The sequence below is a fragment of the Cervus elaphus genome, chromosome 7, assembly GCF_910594005.1.
Source record: "Cervus elaphus chromosome 7, mCerEla1.1, whole genome shotgun sequence".
Lineage (NCBI taxonomy): Eukaryota > Metazoa > Chordata > Mammalia > Artiodactyla > Cervidae > Cervus > Cervus elaphus.
The window spans coordinates 8,831,291-8,845,389 of record NC_057821.1 but is presented as its reverse complement, the minus strand read 5'-3'; the positions used below and the strand labels follow the sequence as shown (position 1 = coordinate 8,845,389).

At 55.4% G+C, this 14,099-nt stretch overlaps 3 protein-coding genes across 4 annotated transcripts; 1 reads left to right on the top strand and 2 right to left on the bottom strand.

Moving 5' to 3' along the window:
• Positions 1-588: 588 nt before the first annotated feature.
• Positions 589-1,947, bottom strand: PFDN6 (prefoldin subunit 6). Of its 2 annotated transcripts, none has more exons than XM_043907147.1 (5): positions 1,817-1,947; positions 1,583-1,661; positions 1,270-1,340; positions 1,063-1,187; positions 589-819 (listed from the first exon to the last, which is right to left on the bottom strand). In XM_043907147.1, the coding sequence occupies exons 2-5, from the start codon at positions 1,644-1,646 to the stop codon at positions 690-692; spliced, it is 390 nt and encodes a 129-aa protein (XP_043763082.1). In that variant the 5' UTR covers positions 1,647-1,661; positions 1,817-1,947; the 3' UTR covers positions 589-689. The 2 variants fall into 2 exon arrangements, with proteins under 2 accessions (XP_043763082.1, XP_043763083.1); XM_043907148.1 differs by having other exon boundaries at positions 1,886-1,920.
• A 299-nt stretch (positions 1,948-2,246) lies between these two features.
• WDR46 (WD repeat domain 46) lies at positions 2,247-11,709 on the top strand. The gene is made up of 15 exons (XM_043907133.1): positions 2,247-2,390; positions 2,490-2,684; positions 2,794-2,874; positions 3,009-3,121; positions 3,246-3,333; positions 3,473-3,534; positions 3,772-3,876; positions 3,983-4,133; positions 4,244-4,379; positions 4,699-4,798; positions 10,321-10,634; positions 10,769-10,863; positions 11,003-11,098; positions 11,221-11,334; positions 11,442-11,709. Exons 1-15 carry the CDS (start codon positions 2,322-2,324, stop codon positions 11,538-11,540), a joined length of 1,818 nt encoding a protein of 605 aa, XP_043763068.1. The 5' UTR covers positions 2,247-2,321; the 3' UTR covers positions 11,541-11,709.
• A 261-nt stretch (positions 11,710-11,970) lies between these two features.
• Positions 11,971-13,806, bottom strand: B3GALT4 (beta-1,3-galactosyltransferase 4). The gene is made up of 2 exons (XM_043907135.1): positions 13,558-13,806; positions 11,971-13,427 (listed from the first exon to the last, which is right to left on the bottom strand). Exons 1-2 carry the CDS (start codon positions 13,766-13,768, stop codon positions 12,268-12,270), a joined length of 1,371 nt encoding a protein of 456 aa, XP_043763070.1. The 5' UTR covers positions 13,769-13,806; the 3' UTR covers positions 11,971-12,267.
• Positions 13,807-14,099: the final 293 nt, after the last annotated feature.

The following is a 14,099-nucleotide window of genomic DNA, read 5'->3' as shown; positions in this document are numbered from 1 at the left end:
CTCAGTTGTTAAACGCCCAAGGCAAGTACCCAATTAAAACGATTGGTATGAAAAACACCCTTGGGTCTGAATTCGTAAGACAATTTTAGGACAAAGAAATGGAAGAACCACTTTGTGGACAGTGTACAAACTTGGAGGTCTTAGAATATCACAGTGCATTATATGCTGGGATCTGAAATCAATTTAAGCTCCATTTAAACAAAGTCTAGGAAAAAAGAGCCTAAAAAGAACTAAGATGCCAGGGCTATTTTGAGGATGGTAAGAAATGATAGCAAAAGAGGATTACCATGTTCCATTTTGGGGTTGCAGGTTAGAGAATTGGGAGTTTTTCAATTAAACTTAATTTTCCCCCAAACTGTTTCTCTGTCAATGCCCTTTTCTTGGTTGTTTCCAATCAAGAGACAGTTAAGCCTTGCATTTATAGGCAAGAATTAGGTTTGAGACATTTAGGATTTTAGTCTCAAAGAAGGGTTACTCTGCCACACAGAAATCCCAGTGCACGTATTTGGATCTGAGAGAGTAATGCAGGTGATATATGAGGAACGGGGAAGGGACCAGGGGAAAGGATGGAGACAATTACAACAGAAGTGGCTGGTCAGAACACGACAGATATTTTCACATTTTATTAACTACAGTATAGACCCTAGAGCTGCCTCATTCCTTCCCCTCCCCCACCCCCCAAGACAGGGTCAGGCCTTCCCAGGAGCCCCTGCCTTGGCCGCCTGCGCCCGCTGAAACTCCTGCTGCAGCTGAGCAAGGGTCTCCCTCTGTTGTTCTGACTGCCGCTCTAGGTCCCGGAGCTGGGATTCATATCGCTTACTGAGGAAAGGCAAGAAAGCAAATAAGGAAAAATTAGTGAGACTTACTCTTGAGGGTGCTGAAGACAAGGACTGGTGAGAAACTTGAGCTCTAAGGGGAGTATGAAGAAAAGAGGATACACAGGAAGGAGTTGAAGGACCTGCTCAAATGGGGGCTACTCTGGAGAATGACTCTACAAAGGTTTCTCAACACCTTTATCCCAATGGATCAGGTGCATCACAGTGGGGTGGACGGAAGACTCACATCTCAGCTGTGATGTAGTCCAGCCTTTTCCCCACTGTGGCCCGAGCTTCCCCCAGCTCCTGTTTGACCAGCACCGGTCCCAGAAGTTTAAACACCACGTTGGACCCATCCAGCAGGGCCAGTTCCTGATGGAGGAGTGGGAAAAACATGATCAGAATCACTACCAGGACAGGTCCCTCCTCGCCCCACAAATCTCAAGTCTCTCACCTCCTTCACGATATTATTCTCTGTTAGTTGTGCCTCTAGTTTCTGCCTCCCTGACATGGATTTACTCAAGTCTGGCGGATGGAAAGGTTTGTTTAGAGACATCTCACGTGCCACCCGACCACCACAGTCCTGGTGAGAAGGTGGAGCTGAGGAAGCAGGCAAGGGTGAGCAGGCGGGACAGGGAATGTGGAGAATACAGGGAAGGGGAAGCAGCCGCAGGCTGGGGCCAGGGGTGGGACAGAATACATTATTTGGCTATAGACTTGGGTTGTGAGGGAACTGCAGCGAGGTCACCCCTACCCCGCTCCCTTACCCTTCTGCAGCTGTTGATATTTCTCCACTTCTCCCTGCAACTTCTTCTGGATTAGCTCAGCCATGGCGGGGACGAAAGCCTGCGGGCAGCGAGAGAGGGGCGCTGGGTCTCACGCTCTGGAAGGTACCCGGGCTCAGAAAGGTACCCTTTCTGGCCTGCGGAGGTGACAGCCCTCTTGAGGCAGCCCCTCGGGGCACCCACTGCAGTCTCTCCTGGTCCGGGATATCGACTCACCGCCGGCCTCAGGAAGTGGCAGGAGAGACGGAACCCCGAACCCCTCAGCCAAACCGCTCCCCGACTCACGCTCTCTCTTCAGTATTGGTGAACCCGGAAGTAAATAGAGAATGCTGGGGAAAGACGGCGCCGGAACCTGTCAGCCGACGCACGCCGGGAAATGTAGTTCTAACATGGTCAATGAGTGGCGTTCTGCTAAAAAGACCAGACTCGGAACGATTTAAGGCAAGATGGAGAAACCGAGATGGGAAAAGAATCTGCACGGTTGCTTGGGTCTTGGCCTCGGACTGCCCGTCTTTCATCACTTGGGCATATGTTGCCGCTCTGGGGGCCTTGGCCCCGCCCCTCAGTGGAGAGAGCGCCCTTATTAAAGATGGCACCTAGGAGGATTCAGACCTGGAACGGCGCTGATTGGATGAGGCCCGGAAGACTTCCGGGAGTTTTCCATCCGACTGTGGGACTGTGGAGAGGAGTTTGCACGTGGATCGTGGTTCGAGTGGGCTAGATGGAGACAGTCCCCAAGCCGGGCAGTAATGTCCCACCCAAGAAGGACAGACTGCAGGCCAAGAAGAAGGTAGGGATCTCCTTGGGGTGGAAGGGAAGTTTTTAGTTGCGGGGCTGGAGGGGCGGGGCGAAGGGCAGCGGAATACGAGGGATCCTGCTCTGCTGGTAGAAACCGCGGCGATACTGGGAGCAAGAGACCACTGGGACAGCTGCCGGAGCTTCTCCAGGTCCCCCTCGTAAACGGAAGAGGAATCGAGAGCTCCGCCCCCAGAAGCCAAAGAAAAATGACACCTCAAAGAAGTTTCGGATCTCTAAGAAGCCCCGAGAACTGAAGAGTCCGGGGCATCAGCGGAGCTTATCTGGGGTGAGCCTGGGACCTCCCGGGGGGCCGAGGCAAGTCACCTTGTGCTTTGAGGGTCGGGGGGTTGGGGTCAGCTCGAGCCTGTTTCTTAATTGCCTCCTCCCTGCCACAGGCCCAGGACCCATTTGCAGGCCCCGCCCCGGTCAGTGTGGAGGTGGTTCAGAAGTACTGTCGCATTGACAAATCCAAGGAGGTGAGGACTAGTCGGAGAGTGGGGAGCGGTTGCAGGAGGGAGTGTCTGGGTGAGTTGAGTGGAGGCGGGGCTCTCCTGTGACCCCCACATCCCTTGGTCCATTTCCCACTCCATCTGCACCACCAATGTTGTAGGTACCACATCCGAAGACCAAGACCCGAAGCCGACTTGTGGCGGCTGAAGCACAAGAAGAGGAAACAAGTGTCAGAGCTGCTCGATCTGAGCTTCTGCTTGCTGAAAAACCTGGGTGAGTGGACCCTAATGTGGGCCTCCGCAACCCATGCTTTATGGGGCTCTCGTTTCTGATTGTGATGCCGGGACACCCACTTCTTATTAGGAAGCTTTAACGCAACTATCACCCTCACTTGCAGGTTTCTGGAAGGAGAGGATGGGGAAGACACAGCAAAGATTCGCCAGGCTGATATAGTGGAGGCTGTGGACATTGCAAGTGCAGCCAAAGTGAGCCTGAGAATGGAAAAGGAGCCAATGGGCTGACTGATGGTGCAGAGTAAGACGGGAGTGGGGACTAGAAGAGAAAATTCCTGAAAGGAACCAACTCTCTTTTTTCTTTTCTTTTTTTCACTATCCCCTTTTCCAGCATTTTGACTTGAACTTGAGGCAGTTTGGACCCTACAGGCTAAATTACTCTAGCACTGGGAGGTAAGGTTGAATTCCAATGACTTTAGCCTAGCTCATCACAGCCATAACAGTGTACATCTGGGTTGTTGATGTGGGGAGGGTCTTGTTATTTGCTTGCATGTGTGATAAGCGTGTATGGAAACATCTCTCCTCTCACCTGGAGAAGAGGAGCTGGCGTGGGACAGACCCTTGAGTCTGGCTGCCCTCCCTACACACACACCTTGTACTGATATCCTGCCTGTCCTCCACCTTCAACAGACACCTGGCTTTTGGAGGACGCCGGGGTCATGTGGCTGCCCTCGACTGGGTAACAAAGAAGCTCATGTGTGAGATCAACGTCATGGAGGCAGTGCGGGACGTCCGGTCAGTGGCCTTGGCCAGCGGCTGGTGGGGACGAGAGAGCCCATCACTGATGGAACGACAGCCGGTGACTCCCCTTCACACTGCACCGCTCCTCTGCTCCTCTCAGGTTTCTGCATTCTGAGGCCCTGCTCGCCGTCGCCCAGAACCGCTGGCTTCACATTTACGACAACCAGGGCATCGAGCTCCACTGCGTCCGCCGCTGTGACCGAGTCACCCGACTTGAGTTCCTGCCTTTCCACTTCCTCCTGGTCACAGCTGTGAGTGACTGCAGAGTACAGACGGGGTGGCAGCCCTGAGAAGACCCGGGGGTCCCCATAGGGGCAGGACAGAGGGCATTCCGGCCTCCTTCCCTCTCTCTCTCATACAGTCAGAGACAGGCTTTCTGACCTACCTGGACGTGTCCGTGGGAAAGATCGTGGCAGCTCTGAATGCTCGGGCTGGACGGCTCAGCGTCATGACTCAGAACCCTTACAACGCCGTCATCCATCTCGGACACAGTAACGGTTGGTCCCTGGCAGAACTTTAACCCTCACCATCCTGTCTTGCTTTTCTTTTTTTGGCCATGCCACGTGGCTTGTACAATTTTGGTTCCCTGACCGGGGATTGAACCTTGGCCCATATCAGTGAAAGCTCTGAGTCCTACCCTCTGGACCACCAGGGAATGCCCCAGCTTTTCGACTATATTTCCGCTCAACGAGTCCCTTCGGGTTGCCCCTCTGCTCCCCTCTTGTGTGACCTGTTGGCCCTGAATCCCCCTCTTTTGCAGGTTTAGTCGCCTCAGCGCCCTATTAGTAACTTCTACTCTTCTCCTCTGATGTGCAGGGACTGTGTCTTTATGGAGCCCAGCCATGAAGGAGCCACTGGCAAAGATTCTCTGTCACCGAGGTGGGGTCCGGGCTGTGGCAGTAGATCCTACAGGCACGTAAGTCAATTGTTTGGGCCGGAGGTGCTAGGGGCGGGGGGTGTCTCAGCTGGAGAGAAAGTCCTCGAAGGCAGTGTGCCTTTGGGAGCACAGACTCTGCACCCAAGCTGCTTGGGTTTAAATCCTGGTGTTAAACCCCTGACCAACCACGTTGGCAGGCATGTTACATGACCTCGGGGTACATGGCCTTCACCCTGAGACTGGGGATATAAGTATCTTGCTCAAGGGCCAGAAGACTTTTTCTGTAAGGAGCCTGATAGTAAGTATTTTAGGCTTTGTTGGTAATGGAGCACAATTGAGTGTTTTATGTAGGTTCTTAAATAACAAGAAACAATGGATGGCAAATTATTGATGAAATGAGAAAAACAATTGAATGCAATATTTGTGTAATATAGGTCTACTCTTGGAAAGAATTGGATTCCTGTTTTTATTTGTTTCTCTGCCATGCCATGTGGCATGCCGGATCTTCAGTTTTCCAACCAGGGATGGAACCCCCGCCCCTTGCATTGGAATTGTAGAGTCCTCACCACTGGACTCCCAGGGAAATCCCTGAATTCCTGTTTTTGAGCATAGCACTTAGTTTAGTTGAAGTTCAGAGTTAGTGTTCCAAATCATCAAACTCAACTGCAGATGTTTATCTACAGCTGCCGATTTGTGAAGAGGTTTTGGGTATTTTGGGCTTCCCTGGTGGCTCTGACGGTAAAGAATCTGCAATGCAGGAGACCCGGGTTTGATCCCTTGGTCAGGAAGATTGCTTGGAGAACACTATGGGTACCCACTCTAGTATTCTTACCTGGCGAATTCCATGGACAGAGGAGCCCGATGGGCTGCAGTCCATGGGATCACAAAGAGTCAGACACGACTGAGTGACTAATACTTTCACTTTTGAGTATTTTATCTTTACAAACATCTTTTCACACAGATAGATGATAAGATGAATGGTGCTTGAAATGCTCTGAAGTGATATGTGTGTCACTGAGATTATAGTGTGCTGGGCAGCAGTGCGAAGAGATAAGATGTGGTATCTGCTTGACCACAATACTATGCTACCTTAGCACAAAAAGCAGCCACACAATAAGTAACCAAATGAACGTAGCTGTGTCCCAGTTCAGTTCAGTCACTCAGTCATGTCCGACTCTTTGTGACCCCATGGACTGCAGCACGCCAGGCCTCCCTGTCCATCACCAACTCCCAGAGTTTACTCAAACTCATGTCCATTGAGTCAGTGATGCCATCCAACCATCTCATTCTCTGTTGTCCCCTTCTCCTCCCGCCTTCAATCTTTCTCAGCATCAGAGTCTTTTCCAATGAGTCTGTTCTTCACAGCAGGTGGCCAAAGTATTGGCATTTCAACTTCAGCATCAGTCCTTCCAATGAATACTCAGGACTGATTTCCTTTAGGATGGACTGGTTTAATCTTGCAGTCCAAGGGACTCTCAAGGGTCTTCTCCAACACCACAGTTCAAAAGCATCAGTTCTTCAGCGCTCAGCTTTCTTTATAGCTGAACTCTCACATCCATACATGACCACTGGAAAAACCATAGCCTTGACCAGATGGACCTTTGTTGGCAAAGTAATGTCTCTGCTTTTTAATATGCTGTCTAGGTTGGTCATAACTTTTTTTCCAAGGAGCAAGTGTCTTTTAATTTCATGGCTGCAGTTACCATTTGCAGTCATTTGGGAGCCCAGAAAAATAGTCTCTCACTGTTTCCCCATCTATTTGCCATGAAGTGATGGGACCAGATGCCATGATCTTAGTTTTCTGAATGTTGAGTTTTTTTTTATTTTTGAATGTTGAGTTTTAAGCCAACTTTTTCACTCTCCTCTTTCACTTTCATCAAGAGACTCTTTAGTTCTTCACTTTCTGCCATAAGGGTGGTGTCATCTGCGTATCTGAGGTTATTGATATTTCTCCCAGCAATCTTGATTCCAGCTTGTGCTTCTTCCAGCCCAGTGTTTCTCATGATGTACTCTGCATATAAGTTAAATAAGCAGGGTGACAATATACAGACATACTCCTTTCCCTATTTGGAACCAGTCTGTTGTTCCATGTCCAGTTCTAACTGTTACTTCCTGACCTGCATACAGATTTCTCAAGAGGCAGGTAAGGTGGTCTGGTATTCCCATCTCTTTAAGAATTTTCCAGAGTTTGTTGTGGTCCACACAATCGAAGGCTTTGGCATAGCCAGTAAAGCAGAAATAGATGTTTTTCTGGAACTCTCTATTGCTGTGTCCCAGTACGACTTTATCAACACTGACACTGGAGTTTTCAAATAATTTTCACGTCTTGAAATATATTTCTTCTGATTTTTTTCCCAACCACTTAAAAATGTGAAAACCATTCTGTAGAGCTTGTAGGCTCTACAGAAAGTGGTGGGCTGGTTTTGTTGACTTGTGGGCCTTAGTTCGCCAAAATTGGCCTTCAGTTAGGAGATGTGAACTCCAGTTAAGGTCTTCAGAGGCGCACACGGTGCCTGGTAGGTGGGGAGCGCCGTGTCCTCATCATCAAAGACGACTGTTCTCTTTAGACTGGCTGGTGCTGTGCTGGTGCTGTGGGGACTTTGGGGTGGCCGGTCCGCTTGGAATTTCCACCCTTCCTGAGAGACTGTTTGCGTTTCCACAGCTGTTTTGTCTGGTTTATATTGTATGTATGTCTGGATCTCGCAGACTATCTTTCCCACAAGTTCCCATGTGTTTTTCTCAAATTCTTCCATCCATCGGCATTCACTGGGTGCCAGTTGTAGGCTGGGTTCTGGGGTAAGGTTCTGGGGGTATAAGGATGAATCTGCCCTGGCGGGGTGTTCCAGTTACACTTTATTTACAAAAACAGCTGATGAGCTGACGGGCTGGGTGAAACATTCAGGTTCTACTCAGTTGTCTCCCATCATCCCACCTTTACCGTGTCCATCGCTGGATGCTTCACCCCCTCCCACGGCTCCTCCTGGCCTGCTCCCTTTCTGCCACATTGCCCTCACCCAGAACACGACTTCTTGGACACTAGCTGCCCCCATAGCTTTGTGATCTTCAGCCATCGGTCATGGCAGAGGCAGAGTCACAGTTGGCTGAGTGCTCCTTGGGAGCCGAGGCCCTGCTGGTGGCTTTGGCTGCGTCGCCCCATTCCTGCTCACGACCTGTAAAGTCCTGGCTGCTTTCCCCTCCAGGGTCTACTACTTGCCATTCTTGCCATCTCACAGTCCCAGCCTCTGGTTCTTCCTTCTTTGAGTGTGTCCTGGGTGCTATGGTCAGAATACTTTTTCCCACGTGGCTTTCTTCCTTGTATACCACTGCTCAGGAAATCAGGATGCGGGAGCCCAGTGGCTGTCAACTGAGGAAAGTCCGCTGGCTGCTCAGGTCCCCGGGACCCCCTAGCTGTGTCTCTGTGGATCCGTGGTTTAGTTCTGCCCCTTTACTCCAGGTCTGTGCCAGGCTGGCTCTGGGAGAGTGGGGACCTGTTCCAGGGCCTGCCGCCTTGTGGGCGCCTGGACCCGAGCTGGGCTTGGCCTTCCCTGGGCTGCCTGGGTCAGCTGCTTCTGCTCAAGTTGTTCACAGAGGTTTGGCCAACAGCCCAATGCCAAGCAGCTCTGGTCCTTGACTTTAGGCCCACCCCCCTGTAGCTCTGGTCCTCCTCACAGCTGCCTCGGACCGGCCACAGAGGCTCCAGAGATGCCACGGGCCGTCATCCTCAGCAGGCTTCCTGGAAGCTTGCAATAGAATTGGACTGGATTCTCAAAGTTCATCTGTTTCCTGCAAGTTCAGTAGCATGGTGGCATGGTCTGGATGCCCATCTGGTTCCCAGGTGGGCGTCTGAACAGAGGCTCCCAGAGGTGGGTGTGCGGGGGCAGGAGCCAGCGGGTGCCCTGGGTTGTTGGCTCAGTGAAGGCTGTGACCTGTGTCCCAGGAGCCCTCAGCAAGTCCTGGTTTGCGCTCATGACCTCTCCCTCGGGTGGAGCTGGGCCCTGTCTGTCTTGTCAGGACAGGTATCCAGCTGGGCCTTGCATCAGTCCCATCACAGGCCAAGTCTCTGCCCAGAGGAGCGCCTTAGTGTCTTCTTCCTGGGCTCACAGTCAAGGTTAAAATGTGAATCTTTGGCTTCTGGCAAACAGACATGCCCTGACCTGGCTGGCCGCCCTTCAGCATCTCTGAGCAACTTGAACATCCATAGAAACTCCAGCCTCTGAAAGTAAATGTCTTATGCGGTACACACATCCTTAAGAGGATATTTGACAGTTTTTTTTTTTTAATTTGGCTGTATCGGGTCTCAGTTGCATCATATAGGACCTTTCTAGTTGTGCTGAGCAGGCTTGGTTGCTCCATGGCATGTGGGATCTTAGTTCCCAGACCAAGGATCGAATCTGTGTCCTCTGCATTACAAAGCAGATTCTTAACCACTGGGCCACCAGGCAAGTCCCTTTCTCGAGAGGATCTGGTCACCAGCCTTGCCCTCCCTCCTTCTAGCAAAAGGGGCCCTCTAGTGCATCACTTCCTTGCTTCCTAAGGTTTTCTCAGGTCCATGCAGTCTCCACCTTGTGGCCTGTAACTGCCAGAGAGCTGCTTTGGGAACTACTGGTCTCCCATCTGACCTTCAGGAGCCTCTGCAGTTTGTCCCCTCCTGGCCATATTCCACCAGTCCGGAAAACAAACTCATTTCCATCTTCCCGTCTCCACAGTCTGATGTTCATTTATTAGAACCTGCTGTACAGCTCTGTTTCTCGTGCTTTTTTGAAGTGAATCTCATTTAAACCTTTTCAGTTTCAGCTACAATCTTCAAATTGCTCCTGTGCTTTCTATTTTTATTTCTCTCTGGCCGTGCTGGGTCTTCACTGCTGCTTGGGCTTTTCTCTAGTTGCAGGGAGCAGGCTTCTCATTCGGTGGTTTCTCTTGCGGACCGTGGGCTTCAGGGCACGAGGGTCTCAGTAACTGGGGCATGTGGGCTCAATTCCCAGGTTCTAGAGCACAGGCTCAGGAGTTGGGGCGCACAGGCCCAGCTGCTCCGCAGCACGTGGGATCTTCCCAGATCAGGGGTTGAACCTCTGTCTCCTGCATCGGCAGGGAGATTCTCCAGCACTGAGCCACCAGAGAAGCCCTCTTGTGCTGTCCTCACTTGATCTTGGACAGAAGGCTGAGAAGCGATCCTCTTGTGCTTTCTTGAGCATTTCCTAGAATGGCTCAAGTCCCCCGAAGCCCTCCCTGACTACCGCCATCAGCCGGGCCCTCTGCTGACCCCTGGGCTGCCTGTCTGCGGTGCAACCTCATGCCTGCGTGTAGACTATCTCATGTGTCCTCCCTTTCATTCACATGCGGTGAGAAAAGACAGTAAAGACACAGCTCTGATTTGAATTCTAGCTCCACCACTCACCCCAATCCTTTCTTTGAGCTTCAGTTTCCTCTCTGTAAAAGGGAAATGAAAAGAGGCGCCTGGAGTGTGTGGTGTGGTGGTAGTGGTCCCGTCCTTATCAGTCGCCTTCTCCCCCAACAGACCTGATGCTTCATGCTGTGATTAACTTTCCCCCTCTCACAACCAGGCACATGGCCACCTCTGGCCTGGACCACCAGCTGAAGCTCTTCGACCTGCGAGGGACGTTCCAGCCTCTGAGCGCTCGGACCCTGCCCCAGGGAGCGGGGCACCTGGCCTTCTCCCAGCGGGGACTGCTGGCGGCGGGAATGGGCGACGTGGTCAACATATGGGCAGGACAGGGCAAGGCCAGCCTGCCTTCCCTGGAGCAGCCCTACCTCACGCACCGGCTCTCGGGCCACGTGCACGGCCTCCAGTTCTGTCCCTATGAGGATGTGCTGGGGGTGGGGCACAGCGGGGGCATCACCAGCATGCTGGTCCCTGGTGAGCAGGCAGGGCTGGGGCTCCAAGTGGTGAGGAGGCTCTTGTGGGCCGGACCCTGAGACAGCGCGGGGCACGGGGCTGGTCAGCCTGGAGCAGGTTCCTGTTATAGTTCCACGCTCCCCCTCTCCCTCCAGGGTCTGCTGAACCCAACTTCGACGGCTTGGAGAGTAACCCATACAGGAGCCGGAAGCAGCGGCAGGAGTGGGAGGTGAAGGCGCTGCTAGAGAAGGTGAGGACGCGCCTGCGCCCCCGCGGGCTGGGGCGGGTGTCTATGAAGAGTGGGTTTCAGCAGCGCCTCCGCTTTCCGTCCTTCGGTGTCACCTTCCTGTGGCTCCTTACCCGTCCCTGTCTTTCTGTGTCGCATCCAGGTGCCCGCCGAGCTCATCTGTCTGGATCCACGAGCCCTGGCAGAGGTCGATGTCGTCTCTTTGGAGCAGGCAAAGAAGGAACGGGCAGAGAGGCTGGTACGGAGTGGGCCCTGAGGGCCCGGGCGCCCCTCACCCACGTGTCCCATCCCCACCGCGTCCTCAGAAGCGCAGCTCCTTGCCTTGGAGGCTGCAGGTTTCACTCCCGTCCCCTCCCTCAGGGCTACGATCCCGATGCCACGGCTCCCTTCCAGCCAAAGCTGAAGCAGAAGGGCCGTAGCTCCACGGCGAGTCTAGTGAAGAGGAAGAGGAAGGTCATGGACCAGGAGCACAGGGTGAGCGGGCGGGCGGGGGGGGGGGGGGCAGGCTGGGCGTCCCGCGGGCAGTGCCCTCCTGCTGGCCCCACCCACCTGTGGCTTCTCACCTGTTTCTCCCCACCCAGGACAAAGTCCGCCAGAGCCTGGAGCAGCAGCCGCAGAAGCAAGAGAAGGCCAAGCCCACCGGGGCCCGGCCGTCAGCCCTGGACAGATTCGTGCGCTGAGTCAGGCTCCCAGGGGCCCGGGAGCAACATTCTTTCCCCACACCCACCTGTGGGGAATGACCCGTCCCTGGAATGAGGGAGCAGGGAGCCCCCTTCCTCCTGGGGTGGACAGCTGGTTCCTGGGGTGGGGATGGGGTGGGGGGTGGCCGGTATTAAAAAGGAACGTGGACTTTTGGATAACGTGTCTCCATCATCCCGGGAACCTATCCCCTGCCCACATCCAGCCAGGGCTGCTCTCGGACGCGGGGGCGTGTCTCCCCTCTGGCCCCGCCCCCGTCTTGCTGTGGCCTTGTCGGGCTCCCTAAGGCCTTCCTCCAGGGAGAGGTGTGCTCCCTCTCCCACGTCCCGAGGTGGCCTTCCCCACCAGCAGGCTCTGGTAGCCTCTGGGTTTCCCAGGATTGTGTTCTGAGAGTCCTGGACCACACTGTACTCAAAGAAGAAAAGAGAAGTTTATTGAGGGGCCAGTGCCCCTCCCCTGCCATGGCTGGAGAGAACAAGCCCGCTGTGCGTTTCTTCCTGACGACCATCTCTGGGGCTGGCAGGCCAGGCAGCCCCCTAGGTCCCTCCTGTGTCCCTCGCTCTTAAGTGACAGCCCGAGCACCTGTGTGGAGCAGCTTGCTCGGCTGCAGCCAACTAGGGCTCCTGCTTTGGGCCTGGGAGAAAGAAGGTGGCGGGGTGCTGGCTGGACCCTCCGCTCCACACCCGTCTCCTGGACGCCCAGGCCCTCTCAGCTGTGAAGCCAGGCTATTAACCGGCATCGGAGGATGCCCAGGACCCCTTGGAGCCAGGAGCAGAAGGGTACAGTTCTTTCCCCATCAGAGCCACCCACTAGCTTCCAGGCTTCCTGCATCTCCCAGGGGTCCAACTTGTGGGATGTCAGCAGGAATTTCCCATAGCAGCACCGATCCAGGGGGTAGTGGGTGGCACCAGCCAGCTTGACACAGTGGGTTGGGGCAAGGCCTCCTCGGCGGGCACTTAACCCCACAAAGACATCTTCCAGGGGTAGAGGGGGTGCCCGGCTGGCCACCTTCAGGATGAGCTGCACAGCGGAAGCTGATAGCACATAGCCTGTGCCTGAGGCGTAGGGGGGAAAGGGGCCCCAGGAGGGAGGCCACTGCTCCTCCGTTACCTGGTGCTTGCCCCCCGGTGACCGAGAGGGGTGCACCCGCCAATGCACGCGACCCAAGTACAAGAGAGGCACTGGCTGGCTCCCCAAGGTGGGGCTTCCGTCCCACTTCTCATCTCCAGGCTTCGCCTTTCTCGGGGGCCCCACACCCGTCTCCCATTGCTCCCAGTGGCCTCCCCGCCTGACCAGCTCCGACACCAGTTCGGGGACGTTGACAAACACATCATCGTCGGTCTTGAGGATATAGCGGGCCGTGGGGCAGTGTCTGTCTGCCCAGCTCAGCCCGCTGAGGGTCTTGAGGGTGAGGTTGCGGTAGGAGTCCTGGAAGGCCGCCTGCATGATGTCCCCGTGGGCCGCCGACTCCCACACCAGGTCGCTCCCGCGCGACCCCCAGCCGGGCTCTCCCAGCAGGAAAACAGTCTGCACCCTGAGCCCGCGGGCCTCGCGCAGGCGGCCCCAGGAGGCCCGGATGGCGTTTCTCTGGTTCAGGTTGTCCGGGGCGGTGCACACCAGGATCAGCAGGAAAGGAGGAGGGCCGGGCGCGCCGCACGCCGCCTCGTTGGGGATTAGGAGGCGGGGCAGGACCAGGGGCGGCCCGGGCGAGGCCGGGCCCGGGAGCAAGGAGGCCAGGGAGAGGCTCAGCAGCTCCTCCCCGAGGCCTGAGGGCCCAAAGAGGGTCCAGACGAGCAGGAGCAGCAGGGCGGCCAGGAGCAGGCGTCGGGAGAGCCCCGGGCGCATGGTGCGGCGCGGCCAGAGGGAACCTGGGGGGAGAGACCAGGCGCGGTTAGAGGGCGCGGAGCGCGGCTCTCAGACAGCGGTCTCCAGCGGGCCACGCCCGGGACGGGGCTGCGGCCTGAGCTGCCTTCGCGGCGGGACCCGCGGGGACGTTACCTGGTCGGCGCGGCCGCCGAAGCCCGGCTCCATGGCCGGCCGTCTCCGCTCGCCGCCCCTCCCGGCCGGAGGGCGTGGCGTGCGCGTCCCCCGCCGGAAGCTCCGCGGCTGCGCACTCAGCGGAACAACTGACCGGAGGGAGCGGGGGAGGCGCAAGGGGGTCTTTGCCCCAAACGGGAAGCGGGGTTGGACCCGCGGGCCGCTGCCACATCTGCCGGACGCCGTGCGGCCGGCGCCTCCCCACACCCACCCCGGCGCGGCGGGGCTCGGCGTTTCCGGGTCACCAATACCAGCATCTCCAGCCTTCGGAGACGTAGGGCGGTCAAGATCCAGATACTCACCTAACCGGCTACTGGCTAGGCTCAGCTACCTGCGCAATCCCCAACACCCCGCCAGCCAGCAAGGGGAGCCGGGCCTTGGGAAGTCCGAGGGCGCCCCCTCGAGGGTGAATGTGTGGCTCCTCCCTCTACCCACCTGGAGAGGGGCACCAATAGGTAAAAAGGTTGCTTCTGGTAGTGGGGGGAGGCAACAGTAAAGCTTTC